The sequence below is a fragment of the Canis lupus genome, chromosome 28, assembly GCF_048164855.1.
Source record: "Canis lupus baileyi chromosome 28, mCanLup2.hap1, whole genome shotgun sequence".
Classification (NCBI taxonomy): Eukaryota; Metazoa; Chordata; class Mammalia; order Carnivora; family Canidae; genus Canis; species Canis lupus.
In genome coordinates, this window is record NC_132865.1 from 26634649 (window position 1) to 26654976 (window position 20328).

Below are 20328 nucleotides of genomic sequence, written 5' to 3' on the forward strand. Positions count from 1 at the left end.
TTTGATCTGTTTCTGTTGATTTTTCCCCCCTCCTGGTCAGATCCTGCCTCTCTTCTATTCTCCGCAAATTCGAGCCACCTGGGGTGTTTTTTTTGACACCAGCCAATTCTCAGATTCTGTGTGGACACCAGCTGGGTGTCCAGCAATTGAGTTCAATTCAGACAGAGTTAATTGTCAGACTGCCCAAATTTAAGGCTCACTCCCACAAGACCGCCCTTCATTTCAAAGGCCAGTTGCAAGTATCAGGTCATCCAAATTTCTGACTAAGTAGCTATCAATTGGGTGTCCAATGACCCCCCTCCTCAGGTTTGATAATTTACTAGAATGGCTCCAGAACTCAGGAAGCCACTTGACTTATACTTACCAGTTTATCGTAAAGGGTACAAATGAATAGTTATATAGGGCAAGATCTAGAGGGGTCCTGAGTGCGGTACCATCTGTCCCTGTGGAATCAGGGTGTGCCACACTCCTGGCAGACTCTATGTATTCACCAATTCAGATACTCTGAATCTCCTAGCTCAAGAGTTTTTATAGAACTTAATCTCTAGCACCTCCCCACCCACAACCAATAGGTGGGGCTAAAAGTTCTTACCCTTTAATCTCTTGGTCCTTCTAGTGACTAGCCTCGTTTTGAGGCTTACTTGGGGCCTCAGCCAGCTCACTTTTTTTTTTTTTAAGAATTAATTAATTAATTAATTTGAGAGAGAGAGAGGGAGCAAGCTCATGCATGAGTGAGTTGGGGGGGCACAAGGGGGCAGGAGAAGCAGGCTCCCAACTGAGCAGGGAGCCTGATGTGCAGCTGGATCCCAGGACCCTGAGATCATGACCCAGAGCCAAAGGCAGACTCTTAGCCCACTGAGCTACCCAGATGCTCTGTAACTCACTTCTTTTACATAAACCCAGATGTAATCAGAAAGGCTGTTTTATGAGAGACTGCTGTCACTCAGAAAATTCTAAGGGCTTTAGGAGCTCTGCACCAGGACATGGACAAAGACCAAATATTTATTTTTATTATACTGTACCACCTTAACCTGCGCACCTCTGATCTCTGTATCCCTAACTCAGCAAGACCACTGGGCTCCGTTTGGGTTCCCTCTCCTTATGCTAGTCTGAAAACTGCCTCCAAAGCACTGAGATGGAAGGCTGCCCTCATCATTTCTCTTCTTTCAGAGGTTACAGTCCTATGCTGCCTCTTGTTCATTGTGTTTAATATATGTTGTTCTCTTTGTTAGTTTTTTTTTTTGTGTGTGTGGAGGGAGGGCAGTTCCCATGGCATTTAATCCTTTATGGACTGAAGTGATAAAGTTAAGAGGAGATGCAGAAAGGACAGGAGATTGTAGTCAGAGGTCATTGAATTTGTGATTTGGTAGAAGGTACCGTTATCAATAATTACCGGGCAGTTGGGTAATGTAGTATAGAAGACCAGTAGGATGTGTGAAAGTCAGTAGGCTGAGATGGCAGAGTTTTGGGTGGTTTCAGTCACAGACCTATTCCCTAGAATCAGGTGCCAGAGTCTTTGGTAAATGATGAGAGGTTAGGAGGTCTATAGAACAGCTAAATGAAATCCCTAAAGAATCACCAGCAAAAGGGATATTTATAAAAATGTACTTTAAATTTTAAGAGAAAAACACCTTAGAAAAATTAAACTCACAAAATAGCAATTTGTGTAAGTTTATCTTTTGCTTTTCCGGAAAAAAAAAAAAAAAGACACTTTAAAAAAAAATTTTTTTTTTAAAGATTTTATGTATTCGAGAGAGACAGAGAGAGGCAGAGACACAGGCAGAGGGAGAAGCAGGCTCCTGGCAGGGAATCCAATGCAGGGCTGATCCTTGGACTCAAGGATCACGCCCTGAGCCAAAGGCAAGTGCTCAGCCACTGAGCCACTCAGGCGTCCCAGAAAACACTTTAAAGGTGAACTGTAGAACTAGAAACAGTTCATTCTGTAAAGGTGGTTGTATGTTTTGTCTTTCTCAGCAGTTTAATTAATATGTAAAAGGCATCTAGGGGAAATGGTGGTTTTTGGGGCTACTCCCTGAAATTAATAAATGGAATGTGGTTCCCTTGTATCTGTGGCAAGATGAAGTGGTGAAAATAAAGCCAGAACAACCTGATTTTAACCTTGTGGATAAGTTAGAAGCCATCATTTTAAAGAGCAGATTGAGGCACTTCAGCTCAAAGGATCATTTCTCTTCTAACGGGGCTGCGCTGCCTGTCACATTGAAAGAAGAGTGTCTAAACACTTTGAAACCAGTTGATTCTTAAAACCCTGTTTTTCACTCTTTTTCTTCTTGCAGTACATTAGTAATGGGTTTAGTTTTGAATAGTCTGAATTTGTGAATTAACCGGTCTCTGTTTTTGCTGTAGGCTCTTCGCTACTTGGCAGAATGCCGCGCTAACAGAGAAAAGATGAAAGGAGAGCTGGGAATGATGTTAAGCTTGCAAAATGTTATACAGAAGTAAGTATGTTAAGCCTGCAAAATGTTGTACAGAAGGTGGTCTCCTAAGGCAGTAGAAAAATGGATCTTCCTATTAAGTGTATGGTGATTGTTAATACATCATTTTCCTAAAATTTTTATTCTGATATGAAGGCATACTTTTGTGAGTTATATGTCCAGAAATGTTCGGATGATCAGTGTTCTGATTATTCTTAAACATTGATATTAATAGTACTTAGGAAAATGCTCAAATTTTATTTAAAATGTTGATAAATATGATACTTATGAATCATATGTTTAAAAATAGAATCCTACATTATATGAAATTATGTGAGGTATATGTAAATTGATTTGCTAGCAGAGCAACACAGGTTACTAACTGCATTTGAAAGTATGCAGTATTATAGCACCTTACAAAGTTCTTTCGCTACTTCATCTTCCTCAAAAGAACCTTCATCAGTATCATGTCGAAAAGCGGCTTTTGATATTTTCCTGAGCATTATTAAGACATTTCTTACAGCCTTAAGGCCATTTCATTTGAATTTTAGCAAATAGGTGGTTGTTATTTGTTTTTTTTTATTTGTTTTTTTTTAGACTTTATTTATTTATTTGAGAGAGAAGCAGAGATAGCAAGAGAGCACAAGCTGGAAGGAAAGGGAGAGGCAGGCTCATCAGGGAGCCCAACATGGGGCTCATTCCCAGGACCCTGAGATCATGACCTGAGCTGAAGGCAGACACTTGACTGACTGAGCCACCTCGGTGACCCATAAACGGGTGTTTTGTTTTGTTTTGTTTTGTTTTGAAGATTTTATTTATTCATGAGAGACAGGGAGAGGGAGAGAGAGAGAGAGATAGAGAGAGAGAGAGAGAGAGGCTTCATGCAGGGAGCCTGACGTGGGACTCGATACCAGGACTCCAGGATCAGGCCCTGGGCCGAAGGCAGCACTAAACCACTGAGCCACTTGGGCTGCCCCAAACGGGTGGTTTTTAATTGTACCTTTCATCTAATTTTTTTTTTTTAATCTCCATTGTCTCATTTTGTTACTTACAACCTTTTGAGGTAGATTTGACAGATGATAGTTTTATGGGCAAGGAGAATACAGAGTCCAACTCGGTTATCCTTTAGTGTCGTTCAGCTCAGTTTCCCCTGGGAATGCCTGGTTTTGTTCCTTTGTTAGTCTTTGCTGATTTCCTATTAAAAGGCTAGAAATTGAAGATTACGTGTTTTTTTATATTTCCACTGTGTCTGGAAGCAAAAAAGCTGTGCTTCTGTAGCTTAATCTTAGTTTACTCTGTATTTTGATCTTCTACTAGACTTGACTGCCTTTAAAACTATAATGAAAAAAAAAACTATAATGAGTAACCATTTAATTTATTTGATTTAAAATAAATTGAGTAATTGCCAACACAAATGTATTGACATTCTGTTTCCTGCCGTCTAATCAATGCAGACACCAATAGTGCTAAGAAATAAAGTATCCGGTGCAGGTATACAGATGAGATAATTTACAACTACATGCAAGTTGTTCCTCCTAAATCCTTGCCACAACCCCCCTGCCCCCCCCACCCAATTGGGTCTTCTTTTTTTTCATACTTATGCAGTGACTCCTTAAGTAGCATTTTAAAAACTTGTATTTATTTTAAAAGGCTCTTGGGTGGCACTTCAGAGTCCTCTGCATTCACCTTCAGTTTCTTGCAAGATCTAATGCATGTTAGGAGGTCCAGCTGTCTGCAGCTCCCCACATCAGCCTCAGACACAACTACTATCTCTGAGCTACAAGGGTAGGATATGAAGTCTCAATTTAAAACCCTCCTCCTCACCTCAAAGGAAAGAATTCATTAGTTGTGTCTTGTTCACATCACAATTTCAGTGCAAACCTAATCACAAATTGCATATCTGGCACATCCAGTACTTTTAGCTTCTGCACAAATTCAACATGGTAACCCCCACAGCATTCTAGGGCATAAAAGGGTCAAGAACAATAAATATCCACTCTAAATGACCACAGGAAAGAAATCTTGCATTTTCTTTGGCTTGACTGCTCACAAAAATTCTGTAATTCCGAAATGCTGATGGTTAAATTATATCAATGAAGAATCATCTAAACTGACTTCCAAGGCACTGTGCTCTTTGTTTTAGTGTTCTTGGCTTCTGAATAAATTCTATTTTATTAGTCTTATTTTTTTAGAAATCTCTAAAATATTTATACTCATCTGGCCAGCTGCCTGGTAGGATAGTTCTGTGTTGCCTTGATCTTTGATAATAACAAGATAGAGACTGAAGTTTTTGTCTTGTTTTTATTCAAGTGGTCAGTTAGGAGTAAATAACAAAATATTAACTGCTGTCAGTTTCTTAATTTATTCCCTATGGTTTGAGGTCAATTCCACTAGTGAAAAAAAATTTTTTTAAAGATGTTATTTATTTATTCATGAGAGACACAGAGAGAGAGGCAGAGACACAGGCAGAGAGAGAAGCAGGCTCCATGCGGGGAGCCCGATGTGGGACTTGATCCCGGGACCCCAGGATCATGCCCTGGGCCTAGGGCAGGCACTTAAACACTGAGCCACCTAGATGTCCCATCCACTAGTGAAAATTTGGATTCTAGTTCTTACTTGGGACAAAGAATCTCTTTGACCCTCAGTTTCCTTACTAAAGCCTGCAGTGTGACACCTGCAAAGTGATCAAGGACACAATGGGATGACATATGTAGAAATGCTTTGTATATTTTAAAATGTATGAAATATAAGGTTGCATTATTCTTGTTTCTGGTATGCTTTAATGCCAGATAATTAACTGTTTTTAACTGGCATATTAGCTCTGTTGGAAACAATGAAAAGTTCAAGCATAATGCTTCTGTAGGGCTATTTTATTAATTTATTAATTTACTTATTTAAAGATTTTATTTATTCATGAGAGACAGAGAGAGAGAGAAAGGGGCAGAGACACAGGCAGAGGGAGAAGCAGGCTCCATGAGGGAGCCTGATGTGGAACTCAATCCCGGGACTCCAGGACCACACCCTGGGCCCAAGGCAGGCACTAAACTGCTGAGCCACCGAGGGATCCCCAGGGCTATTTTATTTATGTGATGAACTTAAGATTGTATATCCTGTAACAGGTGTTGGTATTGAAGTTCAAAACATGGTGAAAAATTATTTAAGTATAAGAAATTAGATGAAAAAATTAATGTTGTTATATCAAAATATACTTTAAATTTGAACTTTGTTTTTAATTTAATTGTTTTAATCATGAATAGTTGGGTTTATTTCACCAGTGAGTTTGAAACTCTCACCTTAGGCAAAGTACTACAGTAATTATACCAGGATTAGACAGTTTCCTACACTGTCAAATATATAAAAGTTCCTCTTGCGCTTTTCTCAACACTGACCAACAAGCAGATTCAGTCCACATTTGCTTTGATCAATCTACTGAGTTAACCCAAGCTGCTTCTTTAGAAACTCTGGCATTTCAGGTGGAAGAAAACCTGAAGTAGACCTTCATAGGGTCATAGATGAACCACTGTAAATTTGAACTTTAAAGATTTAGAGCAAGTTTTAGAGGTCTCATAGATTAAACCTGTAAAGCAGTTTTTAGTTTGGTTGGCTAAGGTTTTAGTATATATGTGTGAATGTGTATATATGTGAGAGAGACATCTCTAAAATAGTAGGGAGACTATATCTTTGTAAGGTAAGTGGTATGTCAGTTCAGGTCATTGATATATCATCTGGAGAGGAGATTTTAAGATGAAGTTAGAAATGGAAGAGGTTTGTTGTGGGTAAGGTCTATAAAGATAGAGGATAATGAAGCAGGACTACAGTCTTCAAATTTCAATGCGTATCTGTCATCTGTAAAAGAATAGAGAGGAAACAGTGAGGCAAGGAGTCTCAGATTGCAGTGCAAATTTGATAGTTAATTCAGCAGGTAATCCAGAGCAGGGATTACCCTGAGAATGAGTTTTGCATTGGGCAGAAATGGCCAGGCCCTAGTGTCTCCACTGCTCAGTCATTGGTCGGGGGGAAGAACCAGGCCTTGGTATGAAGGTTGAAATGGCGTGATGGATCTCAAAGTCATGACAGCTGGTGCCTCTACCACTCTACTTCCTCCAGTTAAAGGACAAGCTTCTTTCCTTTTTTTTTTTTTTCTTTTTTTTTTTTTTTTTTAAGATTTTATTTATTTATTCATGAGAGACTCAGAGGCAGAGACACAGGCAGAGGGAGAAGCAGGCTCCATGCAGGGAGCCCAATGTGGGACTCGATCTCAATCCCGGGTCTTCAGGATCACACCCTGGGCTGAAGGCGGCTCTAAACCGCTGAGCCACCTGGGCTGCCCAAGGCAAGCTTCTTTCTTAAAGGGAAGTCCATGTAGTGTGTCTCTTTGGCTGCCACAAGTGGCTTAGCTTTTTAACTCAAGGTATGTTTTTTAGGACAATGTGATCATTGCCGGCTTCTCCAGTAGTAAAACAGATGTACAACCATTGTATGCTCCATTATAATTTGATCCGATAGCCCTCTCAAAAGTGGAGATATGATGTAATAATTTATATGTACATTTTGCAGCTCATTTGACTATTGGAAATCTCAGATTTGAAGGTTGCCTTTTAGGCTTTTTAAAAGTCACCTCTTGGGATCCCTGGGTGGCGCAGCGGTTTAGCGCCTGCCTTTGGCCCAGGGCGTGATCCTGGAGACCCCGGATCGAATCCCACGTCAGGCTCCCGGTGCATGGAGCCTGCTTCTCCCTCTGCCTATGTCTTTGCCTCTCTCTCTCTCTCTCTGTGTGACTATCATAAATAAATGAAAAAAAAAATTAAAAATAAAATAAAATAAAATAAAAGTCACCTCTTTACCAAAATAAGCATCTTAGAAGTCTATTTTTGTATTTGAATATAATCAAAAAGTTAATTAATAAGACTAAGTGTTTGGGTTGTAAACATGAAGATTGTGAAGTATTAAAGAAGTGTTAGACTCAGGTTTTGGTTCAGCATGTTTAACTTTGTTTTGTGAACTGTCTTGTTTGGACATGATTTTCTTTTAAGAAATTAGATTGCTCTTGTAAGTTTTATAATCTCTTCATCTGCTTTCTTTTGGGTACCTCTGTTAAAAATCAGAATGAAAAATTCTTACATAGGTCAGGATGAGTTTTATATATGCATAACTGATTTGGTAAATACAGCTTAGACGTTATTTTCCATTTGACATCTGCGTTACTAGATACAGGTGACTGATGTATTGTTAGTCTAACTTAACTAGTTTATGAATGAATTGGCACCTCATTATTATATAGATCACTTTGCTAAGCTATAGCACAAGAGATCTATTGCTCTAATTGCTTTCTTCAATATGGCTGTCCCATGATAGCCAGCCAGTTAGGATGGGATTCCAAACAATATTTCTGTTTAGGAGTACTGAGTTAGAGTTTTAGCTATGATTCCAAGGAACTGTGCAACTAAGGAAGTATAAAGATCTTCCCATACTCCAGAAAGATTCATAGAACATGAAAATATGTTGTGAAGGGATGTTTCTCTATTGACTAAAGAGAAACCTTCCACTCTGCAGTGATTGAAGGGGAAACCAAACAGCAGAAGTAGGTATGGAAACTAGACATTGGAATATCTCGGTGGCTCAGTTGATGGAGCGTGGACTCCTGATTTCAGCTCAGGTCATGATCTTAGGGTAGTGGGATTGAGCCCCGTAGGTCTCTGCACCTAGAATGGAGTGTGCTTAGGTATCTCTCCCTTTCCCTCCCCTTCTGTCCCTCTCCCTGTGCATGTACCTGTGCTATTACACACACTCTTTCTCTCTCTCTCTCAAATAAATGAATAAAATCTTTAGAAAGTGGACATTATTCTTCACATGGGAAGCTGAGAAAATTATTTTATAAAATAGAGAAGATTCTGCAACTAAAATTTTCACTCTTAATCACCATATTTTGTTTTGTTACAGAATTTTGCTGAGGTTTTAACACTTATTCAGCAATAGGTTTTACTTGTGTTGAGGTCAAATTGATGCTTACAGATCAACAATTGGATTGACTTCAAAGTCACTGTCACTTTCACTTTTCTAATTGTGAAGAGAACTGAAAGTTCTCTGTCATTCAGGATAAATCTGGCATTATGTTCTAATTTTAATCTCTTCTATAAATAAAACCCTCTTAAAAGGTTAGAACCCTTTTACATTTTATTTTTTTAGTTCTAGATCCCTTTATGAAGAGAATTTTCAAAATGTCAACCTAGGAGAACATCTAAATCTGATTTAAGACATTTGGTCTTGGTATTTGTAAGACATTGTAATCGGTATTTCAGGAGTAATATTTCTGATATAAGATGTGTTTTTATAAAAGTACTTGTGAATATATAATATGAGGTATATTATAAATAAAAGCCACTATAATAAAGTGTAGCATCTCAACTTTAAAATATCTCATTTCATTTGGAGAACTTTCGAAAATCTTAGATTTTGAAAAGATGCCATAATAAATGAGTCTCTTCTTGTTAAAATCTTGACTAAAAAATTTGTACCTTATTTTTTTGTGTTCTTTATTTCTTTATGTGGTTTTAAATTTAGATTGAAATGATATCAGACTTACGGAAAAGTTGTAAAAACCATACAACTCTATCTAGATACCTTATACATACTAGATTCCTTAATTCTACCATTTTAATTTGTTTTATCATTCACTGTCCATACAGGTTATTTGGTACATAAATATTCATAACATACATATATTCATTGTGAAGTATGTCTTTTAGGATTAGAAAAAGTACCCTTTGTCATGTTAATGCTTGGATTTATTGCTGGAATTCTGTGTTGAGCTCAGTATACAAGCCCTGTAATCATTGTTTCTATTTGCCTGGTCTACATTTGCCCATTCCTTTATTTCTGAATCACTTTGTTTTAGTTGTCTTGTCTTGTGAGCCAAATGGAAAATTTTTTTCTCTTAATTGGTGAGCTAAGTCCGTATGTATTTATTGAGTGACTGATAGGTTTAATCTCAATTCATTTTTGTTACAGTTAGCATGTATATTATGTGGTAGTAGTTGTATATCTTTGCATAGTTTTCTTCTTTCAAAAATTTCTTCTGATACTTAAAAAGATTTATCTTACTGTTACAATGGTTGCTTTTGCACTTACACTTCTTTTTTTTTTTTTTTTTTAAAGATTCTATTTATTTATTCATGAGCCAGACAGAAAGAGAGGCAGAGACATAGGCAGAGGGAGAAGCTGGCTCCTCCCAGGGAGCCTGATGCAGGACTTGATCCCCAGATCTGGGATCAGTCCTGAGCTGAAGGCAGACACTCAACTGCTAAGCCACCCAGGCTTCCCTGCACTTACACTTTTCTTAAAAGTATTGAGTTTTCTTATTTAAACTTCCACTATCTTGTTAATTTTTTAAAATATTTTTAAAATTTATATATTCATTATAGACACACACACGGAGGGTCAGAGACACAGAGAAGCAGGCTCCCTGCCAGGAGCCCGATGCTGCACTAGATCCCCGGGACTCCAGGATCACGCCCTGGCCCAAAGGCAGGTGCGCTAAACCACTGAGCCACCCAGGGATTCCCTATCTTGATATTTTTAATGATAATCTTTTGATTGCCACCTATTATGTATTCCATAGTCATTGAGATTTTTCTAGCACTTTTCTTCTCCCTTTTCCTTTAAAAAAAAATTGTTTTGAATATAGTTGATCTACAATGTTATGGTAGTTTCAGGTGACTCTCCTTTTTTTAATTTGGGTTATTCCTGCTCTGTAGAACATTTCATTCTTTTTCCCACCTTTGTTTTAAACTTCTAGCCACAGTTAAATATAGAGAATGCTCATTCTCAGTCCTTTTGTAAAAGTTTTCCTAGTCATCTCTTTGTTGGTGTTGAAGCTCATTGTCTAGTAGATTGCTCAAGAAAGGCTCAAATATTCCATGATTTCTTTCATGTTTAAAACTCTTTTTCTATAACCTTAATACTTGAAGGAGTAGATCCATGGCTCACCTTTTGTTTTCTTGAGATTCTTGAAAATGTTGTTGCCATTTTGCTCCATTTTGCCTTGATTTTTATTTTGTTTTTGAGAAATCTGATGCTAATATATTTCATAAAAGATAAGGACAGAGGTAGTAGTTAATATATCAGGAACACTCTTCTGAGCCATTTTCCTGCAGCATCATTCTTAATGGGTGCAGTTACATCCCACATCCTTCGTAGTTTTTTTTCAGTGTATTTTTTGTAATTATTTGGAACAGAGGTTAACAATTATTTTCCTTGAAAAGTTAGATAGTAAATATTTTAGGCTTTACCGGACATACAGTCTCTGTTGCCATTACCCTAGTGGGTCAAAACAGTCATAGTTAATATATAAATAAGTGGGCTTTGGCTCAAGGATTATTGTTTCCCTGTGTTGGATTACCTGAACAGAGCTGTTGACTTCTTTCTTAGAACCCTTTTTAAGTTAGATTTTTTTGCATTGGAAAGTGTGGGATAATGTTTTTGAGTTGCATAAATGTTACCAGAACACTTTTTCTTAGAAAACAATACAAAAAAAAAAAAGAAAAAGCAAGAGAAATTCCTAATGGAAAAGTTAGGATTTTTTCAAAAGATAATAGCAAGCCTTAATAGTAAAATAGTATATTTATTGCTTTTGTAGAGTATATGGAAGTCTCACCTGGCCTTTGTGAGTAACATAAAATGTTACTAGTGGCATCTAGAATAAGAGTAAATTGGTGTTTAGGACGGATAAGAAAATATATTCATAATTAAAATTATTTTTGATATATAATAAAGATCAAGGTTCTTTTAGTTATGTTTTATGAATAATTTTGTGAACCTTTTCAGTATAGAAGACTAATTAGAAAAAGTGGTGAGGAATCAATATACTTCATTATGGAATAGTAAATTACTGAGAGCAAAATTCTAATTACTTAGATGAAAGAACTTTTCAAGATAGTTTTTTTTTTTGTTATTTTTTTTTTTTCTGATGTCAGATTTTAAAGACTGAACTAAATCCAGGGCATTAATCAGCTCTTTCAGTTTGTAATTGCCTTAAAAGATTAGGGCAATTAATACTTGTTTAATTATACAATCTCTCTTACATTTATGGCCAAATATACCATAAAACTCTAGACTTTTTCTTTTTGAATGTTTTGAATGATAGTATTTGAACAGTAATTTTTAAGATTTTATTTTATTTATTCATGAGAGACACAAAGGGAGGTAGAGACATAGAGGGAGAAGCAGGCTCCCCTTGGGGAGTCTTATGTGGGACTTGATCCCAGGACTCTGGGATCATGACCTGAGCCAAAGGCAGACCCTCACCCACTGAGCCACCCAGGCATCCCTGAACAGTAATTTTTTTTTTTTTTTTTTAAAGACTAAGATAGCTTCCAAATCTGTAGATGCTCTTGGATTTTCCTTTTTGGTTTAAAAGTATTTTTTAAAAATAAGGACATAATTATTTATAATTGATTTATTGAATAATACCTCTAGTGCCCAGATCAAGAAATAACTTCATTTGTAATTCAGTTTTCTTATGTGCTTTTGTTAATTTAATTTTGCCCAAGACAGAATTTTATTTCATTTTAAGAGGGATCTGGGTCTGTAAATAGATCTCCTGTTTCATAAGAAAGGTAGCAATAAAATTAGTCCTTTGAGTACACCTGAAGACCATTCTTAACAGTAAGAACATCACATTGATTTGATTGTTATCTTTTTAAAATCTTTTGGTTTTTAATTTTTTTAAGATTATTTATTTTTAGAGAGAGCACAAACGGGGGTGGGGGTGGGGGTGGGGTTTGAGGGAGAGGGAGAATCTCAAGCAGACTCCCCACTGAGCAGGAAGCCAGACATGGGGCTGGACACCAGGAACCTGAGATCAGGACCTGAGTCAAAAGCAGATGCTGAACTAGCTAAGCCACCCAGGCACTCTGGCTTTGGTTTTTAAGTAGATAGAAACAAAATCTTCTAGAAAGGAATTTATTACCTTGTGAAAATGATGAAATTTTGGAATTATGAAATAAGGAAGTTAAAAACGGTGGTGGTCAGTGTATTTACTAGAACCATTTTTCTAATCTGTCCTCTTTAATTGCTTTATCTAAGCAGGCATACTGTGTGACTCTATAGGTAAAATATAGTTTGTTGTAAATCCTTAACTTTCTTTTTTTGTTTTTTGTTTTTTTGTAAATCCTTAATTTTCTAATTGAAAGTGCAAATAGCCCCTGTAGCAGCGCAGGCTATTGTAAATGCACATGTATAACCTTTGTAAATTGTTTTAATCAATAAATGGAATTTTCTCCCCTCTGTTGCTGTTAATATGGACTAGTACAGGTTTATGAGAGAATTAAGCCCCAGCCCCTAAGAAATCCAATAGATGTACAGATTATCTTCTCTCCTGTGAATCTGGATTGGCTCTAGCTCTATACCATCTCCCAGAGAATTGAGAAAATAGTCACTTACATACTTTCCTTATAGAGCCAAATCTTTTATAGCACCTCAGTCAGAAAAGGTATTAGAGGAATGGTTTGTCAGACGGATGGGAGCAATAATTAACCAGGAAAAGAAGAGTTAGCTTAAGGAAACTGACAGCAGAGGCTGTCTTCCCTTTTTACTAAAACTTCTGTCCAATATGGTTCTCATTAGCCACTTCAGGCAGTTTAAATTTAAATTAATTAAAATTAAATTTAAAAACTGGGGCATTTGGGTGGCAGTTGGTTAAACATCCACCTTTGGCTCAGGTCATGATCCCAGAGTTCTGGGATCAAGCCCCACGTAGGGCTATAGGGCTACCTGCGCCACAGGGATCCTGCTTCTTCCTCTCCTCTGCCTGCCGCTCCCCCTGCTTGTGATCCCCCCCCCCCCCGTGTCAAATAAATAAATCTTTTAAAAAAAAAAAGTAAAAACCAATTTTTCACATGTATTTACAAGCCATATTCTCATTACTCAGTAGTCATATGAGTAATTTATTACATTTCCATCATCTCTGAAAGTTATATTGGGCAGTACTGTTCTAAAATTTCTTTGCCTATTTATAAAAGGCTATTTTTATATTTGGATTATTTTATTTCACGGATTATTTTCTTAACAAGTTCCAGTAGAAGAATTATGAGTCAAAGAGTAAAAATACTTTTGTGTCTTATCACTGTTCATTTTTTCCCAGTAGAATTGATTATATTCTTACCAATTGTTTCTATTTTATTGAATTTTTTCAAACAGTGAATGGATTGCTACATTGCTGTTCTTCTATTCTACTTTCTCCAATTTTAGATCAATTTAAAAAATGTTTAACTAAAAAATGTTCACCTCTTCCAGGTTGATGTAAGATGGATGGCATGGGTACGTACATAAATTCACTGAATTTGATGTAGAAAATTTTTGTATTTGCATTTTTCATTCTCGAATTTTACATCATCTTCTCAAAGGTGTTAATAAGCCCTGTGTGGTTTAGAACTACTGTTATAGTTCTTACTCTGCAGGACAGGAAAGTAATAACTTGATGTTATAGTGTTTTTTTTGTTTTGTTTTGTTGTTGTTATAGTGTTTTAATATTTTTCAGCACTACTGGTTCATCAGGAACAGTTTTTGAAGTAATGTATTCATTTTAAAATGTTTTATAGGAAGATCATTAGTTGAGTCTTCTATTATATGTTGTGATTATTCTTTTTCTTAGTTGGTGCAAATGCTTGAAAACAGTATTGGTGGTGGAAAGGGGTAGCAAAGACATTGTTTTTTTCCTCCTAAATTCATGAGTATCTTTAACTACTGTTGTCATACTTTTTACAGTTTGTGGTTGGCTAGTATTTAAAGTATCTCAGAACTGCAGTGACCTTTTCAATACTGTAAGAACAGCTATCAGAAAAGTGCTGAGACATCTCTCCCCTCAAAATAGTCTTTTTGATAGCTTCTTGCAATACACAGCCAAAATTTTTCAAGGTAATTGATCTCTGTGGTCAACAGTAGCAGTGAGTATAGTAAATTGAGTGCCCAGAAAATTGCCAAATTAGTACCCCTGGAATTGAAGCTCTGTATATAGCTTGAAGATTTATAGTTTGAATATTGAAAATTGATGTGTTTCTGCTCATTAAGTAAATAAATGGATTCTAAAAAGTTTAGTGAGGCCCTGTGGAGAGAATAGATCTCCATTCTTGAAGAGAAAAACATAGAAAATTAAGATCAGTAGTATGAGTACATTTTATTATTTTAAAAAAATATTTTATTAATTTACTAATTTTAGAGAGAGGGTACAAAGGGGAGAGAGAATCTCGAGCAGACTCTGCCGTGTGCGTGGAACCCAACACAGGGCTCGATCTCACAACCCTGAGATTATAACCTGAGCCAAAACCAAGAGTGGGACACTTAACTGACTGGATACCATCCAGGCGCCCCAGCATAGTACTCTAAATGTAGAGGGAGAAATGGATTGTTGGGGTGAGGAAGCTTTGCAAAGATAGTAGTTAAGGTTGAGCCTTCAAGGGAGGAATAAGAGTTTGAAAGCATATGATCTAGGTAAAGCTCTTTTGATTGAGAAAAAAAGGCATCCGTAAAAAGTATTCATAAAAATGAGCTGATGTTGGTAGATCTCAGTGGAAATAGATTTATTTATTTATTTTTTAAAGATTTGATTTATTTATTCATAGAGGCAGAGACACAGGCAGAGGGAGAAGCAGGCATCATACAGAGAGCCTGACGTGGGACTCGATCTAGGGTCTCCAGGATCACGGCCTGGGCTGCAGGCGGCGCTAAACCGCTGCACCACTGGGGCTGCCCTGGGGATAGATTTAAAAGCTTTGAATATATGTTATAAGGTTTGGACTTAGTTGAGCTTATCTATAAGTGAAATGAGGGTTATTTTTACAGTTATGTATATTTACTATTTATTCAGTTTAATAAGCAGTAATTTGTGCTGTCCAATATGGTAGACACTTGCCACATGTGGTAATTTAAATTTAATTCAAAGTAAATAAAATCATTTGTTTTTAGTTGTGGTTGCTGAGTGGCCCTATGCAGTGAGTGACCAGTGCAGCTATAAGAACATTTCTACCAGTGCGGAAAGTCTTTTGGACAGAATGACACTTGGTGTTTTTGTGAGGAACTAAGTAGGATTTAAAAGTTCTGCTTTTAAAAGTACCCCCACAGTGTGTACATGCACATGTGCTCTCTCCATCTATAATAAATAAATAAATAAAATCTTTAAGAAAAAAAATAGATAAGATCAGAAGGCCTTATGATCAACTAGATGCTTTTTCTATGTTGTTGATTATTCTACGATTCACTGGTCTTTCCTTTCCATCAAACAAAGCATCAGAATGAAGAAAACAAAGCTCTGCAAAGTTGAGAATAAAATTATAGAATCAACAGAAGTGACATGACTAATTAATTTATATGTGTTTCTTTTTAAGGACTACAACTCCAGGAGAAACAAAACTGCTGGCTTCTGAAATTTATGACATTCTTCAATCTTCCAGTATGGCAGATGGTGATAGTTTCAATGAAATGAACTCACGTAGAAGGAAAGCTCAGTTTTTTCTGGGAACTACAAACAAACGTGCCAAAACAGTGGTTTTGCACATAGATGGTCTTGATGATACGGTAAGACTTTTAGAAACACATGGTTCATAAGGTGGGTGGGGAAGCAGATGATCCTCCTTCTGACTTAGCATCAGAAGGTCAGTAGTTGCCTGAAGCTATGTTACAATGCTTATATTATTTCATCTCATCACGTAGTCATTTTATTACCTCACATTATCACGAGAAGAGGGGTAAATATACTACCATAAGATATTTTGAGAGAAAGATCATATTCATATAACTCTTTGTTCTGTTTTAGTAATCACTGTTGTTAATTTCTTACTGAGCCTAATTTATAAATGTATCATATGTATGTACAGGAAAAAAGCACAGTATATACAGGTTTTGGCACTCTCTGAGGTTTTAGGCATCCCCTACTATTCTTGGAATAGATCTCCGTGGATAAGATGGGAAGGGGGGCCCTACTGTAAATAGTTTCTTCAGTGACTTGTCAGCAGTCTTTTTGTTGTTGTTTTTTAAGATTTTATTTATTTATGAGACAGAGAGGCAGGTACATAGGCAGTGGGAGAAGCAGGCTCCCTACAGGGAGCCTAATGCAGAACTCGATCTCAGGACCCCAGGATCATAACCTGAGCCAAAGGCAGACAGACACTCAACCACTGACCCACCCAGGCGCCCCACTGGCCAGAAGTCTTGAAGAATAAGTTCCACAGGGGCATTTTGTTCTAAAGGTGTCAGTCAGGGGCATAATAATTTTAAATATTTATGTTCTAATAATAGAACTTCAAAATATATGAAGCCCAAACTGACAGAAATGATAGGAAAAATGGTCAAATCCACAGTTAGATAAGGAGATTTCAGTACTACTCAGTTATTAGAACAAGTATAAGAAAATCAATTAAGGATATAAAAGACTCGAATAACACTAACAACCACTTTAACCTAATCAATATTTATGCAACACCATATCCAGCAACAGGATAACATTCATTCTTTTCACATACTCATGGGGGTATTTATTTACCAAGATAGACCTTATTGTAGGCCATAAAACAAGTCTTAATAAATTTAAAAGGACTATGCAAAGTATGTTCTCTGAGCACAATGAAAAATTAGAAATCAGTAACAGAAGGGTATTTGGAACCCCTCCCCCAAAATATTTTGGAAACTAATATATTTCTAAAATAATACATGAGTCAATGAAGAAATCAGAAGATAAATTCTAAAGCATTTTAAACTGAATAAAAGTGAAAACGTAGTATCAAACTTTGTGGGAAGCTGCTTAAGCAGAGTTTAGAGGGTAATTGAATAGCACCAAATGTCTAAATATTGATATACAAGAGAGAAAAGATCTCAGTGACTTAAACTTCTACCTGAAGAAACTAGAAAAAGGAGAGCAATTAAATCCAAAGTAAGTAGAAGAAACATAACAAATTAGTAAAATGAAAAACAATAAAGACCAATGAAATCAAAAGCTGATTCTTTGACATGATCAATAGAATTGACCTATTGATCAAGAGTAAAAGTCACAAATTATCAATACCAGAAATAGGAGAAAGAAACCATCACTATATACCCTATAGACATTAAAAGGAAAATAAATATTTTAAATAACTTTGTACCAATAAGTTTGATAATGTAGATGAAATAGGAAAAAATTTTGAAAAACAGATTGACAAGGTTTATTCAAGAAATAGATAACTTGGGGGGTCCCTGGGTGGTGCAGCGGTTTAGCGCCACCTTAGGCCCAGGGCGTGATCCTGGAGTCCCGGGATCGAGTCCCCCATCGGGCTTCCTGCATGGAGCCTGCTTCTCCCTCTGCCTGTGTCTTTCTGGCTCGTGCTCTCCCTCCCTCCCTCTCTCTCTCTCTGTCTCTCATGAATAAATAAATACAATCTTTAAAAGAAAAAAAAAAGAAATAGATAACTTGAATAGTTCAATACCTATTAAAGAAATTGACTTTGTAGTTAAAAACCATTCCATAAAGAAAACCTGTACCGGGTGGCTTCACTGGTGAATTCTACCAAATATTTAAGGAAGAAATAACACCAGTTGTACACAGATTTTTAGAGTATAGCATAGTATAACATAGTAATATTGAATATAGTATAGTATTCTAATATAGAATATTGTAATAGTACAGGATAGTTTCTTCTGAACTCATTCTACTTTGCTTTTAATATTAGTTTCTTCTTCTTGCTTTTGATTAGTGTGTATCTTCTATTCATGTCTATATTTCAAGTAGATTTCCTACAGGCACTATATTGTTGAGCCTTGCCTCTTAATCCATTCTGAAAATTTCTGCCTTTTATTTCTTTTTTTTTTTTAGGATTTTATTTATTTATTCAGAGACACACAGAGAGAGAGAGGCAGAGACACAGGCAGAGGGAGAAGCAGGCTCTATGCAGGGAGCCAGATGTGGGACTCGATCCCGGGTCTCCAGGATCACACCCCAGGCTGCAGGTGGCGCCAAACCGCTGCGCCACCAGGGCTGCCCAATTTCTGCCTTTTAAATGGAGTGTTGAGGTCATTTATTTTTGATATGATTATTGGTATGGTTGGTTTTAAAACAACTATCATGCTAAATTGCTTTCCTTTATTTATTTATTTATTTTTTAAGTTTATGTATTTATTTAATCTCCACACCCAAAGTGGGGCCTGAACTCACTACCTGGAATCAAAAGTTGCATGTTTCTCCAACTAAGCCAGCGAGGCACTCCTTGCTAATTGCTTCCTATTTGTCCCAACAGTTTGATGTTCCCTTTGCCTTTTTTGCCTTTTGGGCTAATTGAATGTTTTTTATGATTCCATTTTATTTCCTTTGTTGGCTTATTAGCTACAATTCTCCTTCCTTTCTTTTTGTTGGTTGATTTAGGGTTTATTTTATATATCTCTAATTTACCATACTGAAGTTTCAATTAATATTATATCACTTCATGCATAGAATACACTTAGAACATTATACTTCCATTTCTTCTTTCTCTGCCTCCTTGCAGTTATTACATGTTTTGCTTCCACATATGATATAAATCCCCAGTGCATTATTATTACTTTATCTTTTTGGAAGTGAAAACAATTTATTGAAGACAGAGAGATACAGATGGAGCATCTGGCAGACTCGAAAAGGAAAGGAGCATAGGTCTCCCACTTGTTAGTACATTAAATAGTCTTTATTTAAAATTTTGTCTTTATTGTGATAAAATACAGATAAACATAAAATTTACTGTCTTAACCATTGTCAGGTATATAGTTCAGGGGTATTAAATACATTCATAATGTTGTATAACCATCACATCTATGCTTCTTATGAATGTACAGTTTTTTATCTTGTAAAACATAAAATTCTGTATTCATTATGCAATAATTCCCCTTTCCCCCAGCCCCTGGCAACCACTATTTTTACTTTCCGTCTCTATGATTTTGAAAAAGTCAGTCTCTTTTAAGACATTTAAAAATAAGAAAAAGTATTTTCTGTCCACCTACATTTTTGCCATTTCCAGGGCTCTTTTTCTTTTGTGTAAATTCTATATTTTCATCTGATTCCATTTTCCTTCTGTCTGAAGGACTTTTGTTAACATTTCTTATAGTAGTACAGGTCTGCTGGCCATGAATTCTTTCAGGTTTTTTTTAAATTAAAATAGAATTCACATACTATAAATTCACCATTTTGAAGTGTACAATTCAGTTCTTTTAGTGTATTTACAGGGTTGTACAGCCATCTAATTCAAGAACATTTCGTTACTCCAGAACTTAACCTCATGCCCATTAGGAGTCACTGCCCACTGCCCCTGATAACCGCTAATTTACTTTCTGTGTCTACGGATTTGTCTCCTCTGGACATTGTGTATAAATGAAATCATAGGTCATATGACTTTTCATGTCTGACTTTCACTTAGCATAATGTTTCTGAGGTTCATCCCTATTGTAGCATGTATCAGTACATCATTCCTCTTTGTAATATTCCATTGTATGGATATACTGTATTTTGTTCTTTCATTTATCAGTTGATGGATATTTAGGTTGTTTCCACTTTTTGGCTATTATGAATAATTCTGCTGTGAACATTTTTGTATAAGTTTTTGTGTGGATTTATGTTCTCAGTTCTCTTGGATATGTTCCTGGGGTGGAGGGGCTGAATGATACATTAACTTTATTTAGTTTTTCAAGTAACTGTCAGAGTGTTTTCTACAATGGCTTCACTGTTTTACATTCTCATTAGCAACATAGGAGGAGTCTACTTTCTCCACAGCCTTGTCAACATACATTTCTGTTGTTTACTAGCTATGAAGTGGTATCTTATATGGGGGATTTTTGTTTTTTTGGCTTTGTTTTGTTTTATTGACGTATTGATTTGCATTTCCCTAGTGACTAATGATGTTGAATATCT

The 20328-nt window shown here is 36.3% G+C and overlaps 1 protein-coding gene across 2 annotated transcripts in view; it reads left to right on the forward strand.

The window, feature by feature from the left end:
* Window positions 1-20328, forward strand: part of ARMC1 (armadillo repeat containing 1) — a 38583-nt gene that overhangs the window by 9194 nt on the left and 9061 nt on the right. For both annotated transcript variants that reach the window (XM_072804444.1, XM_072804445.1), the window contains exons 3-4: window positions 2365-2456; window positions 15812-16001. In XM_072804444.1, the coding sequence (XP_072660545.1) occupies window positions 2365-2456; window positions 15812-16001 (282 nt within the window). The remainder of the gene's footprint in view (window positions 1-2364; window positions 2457-15811; window positions 16002-20328) is intronic.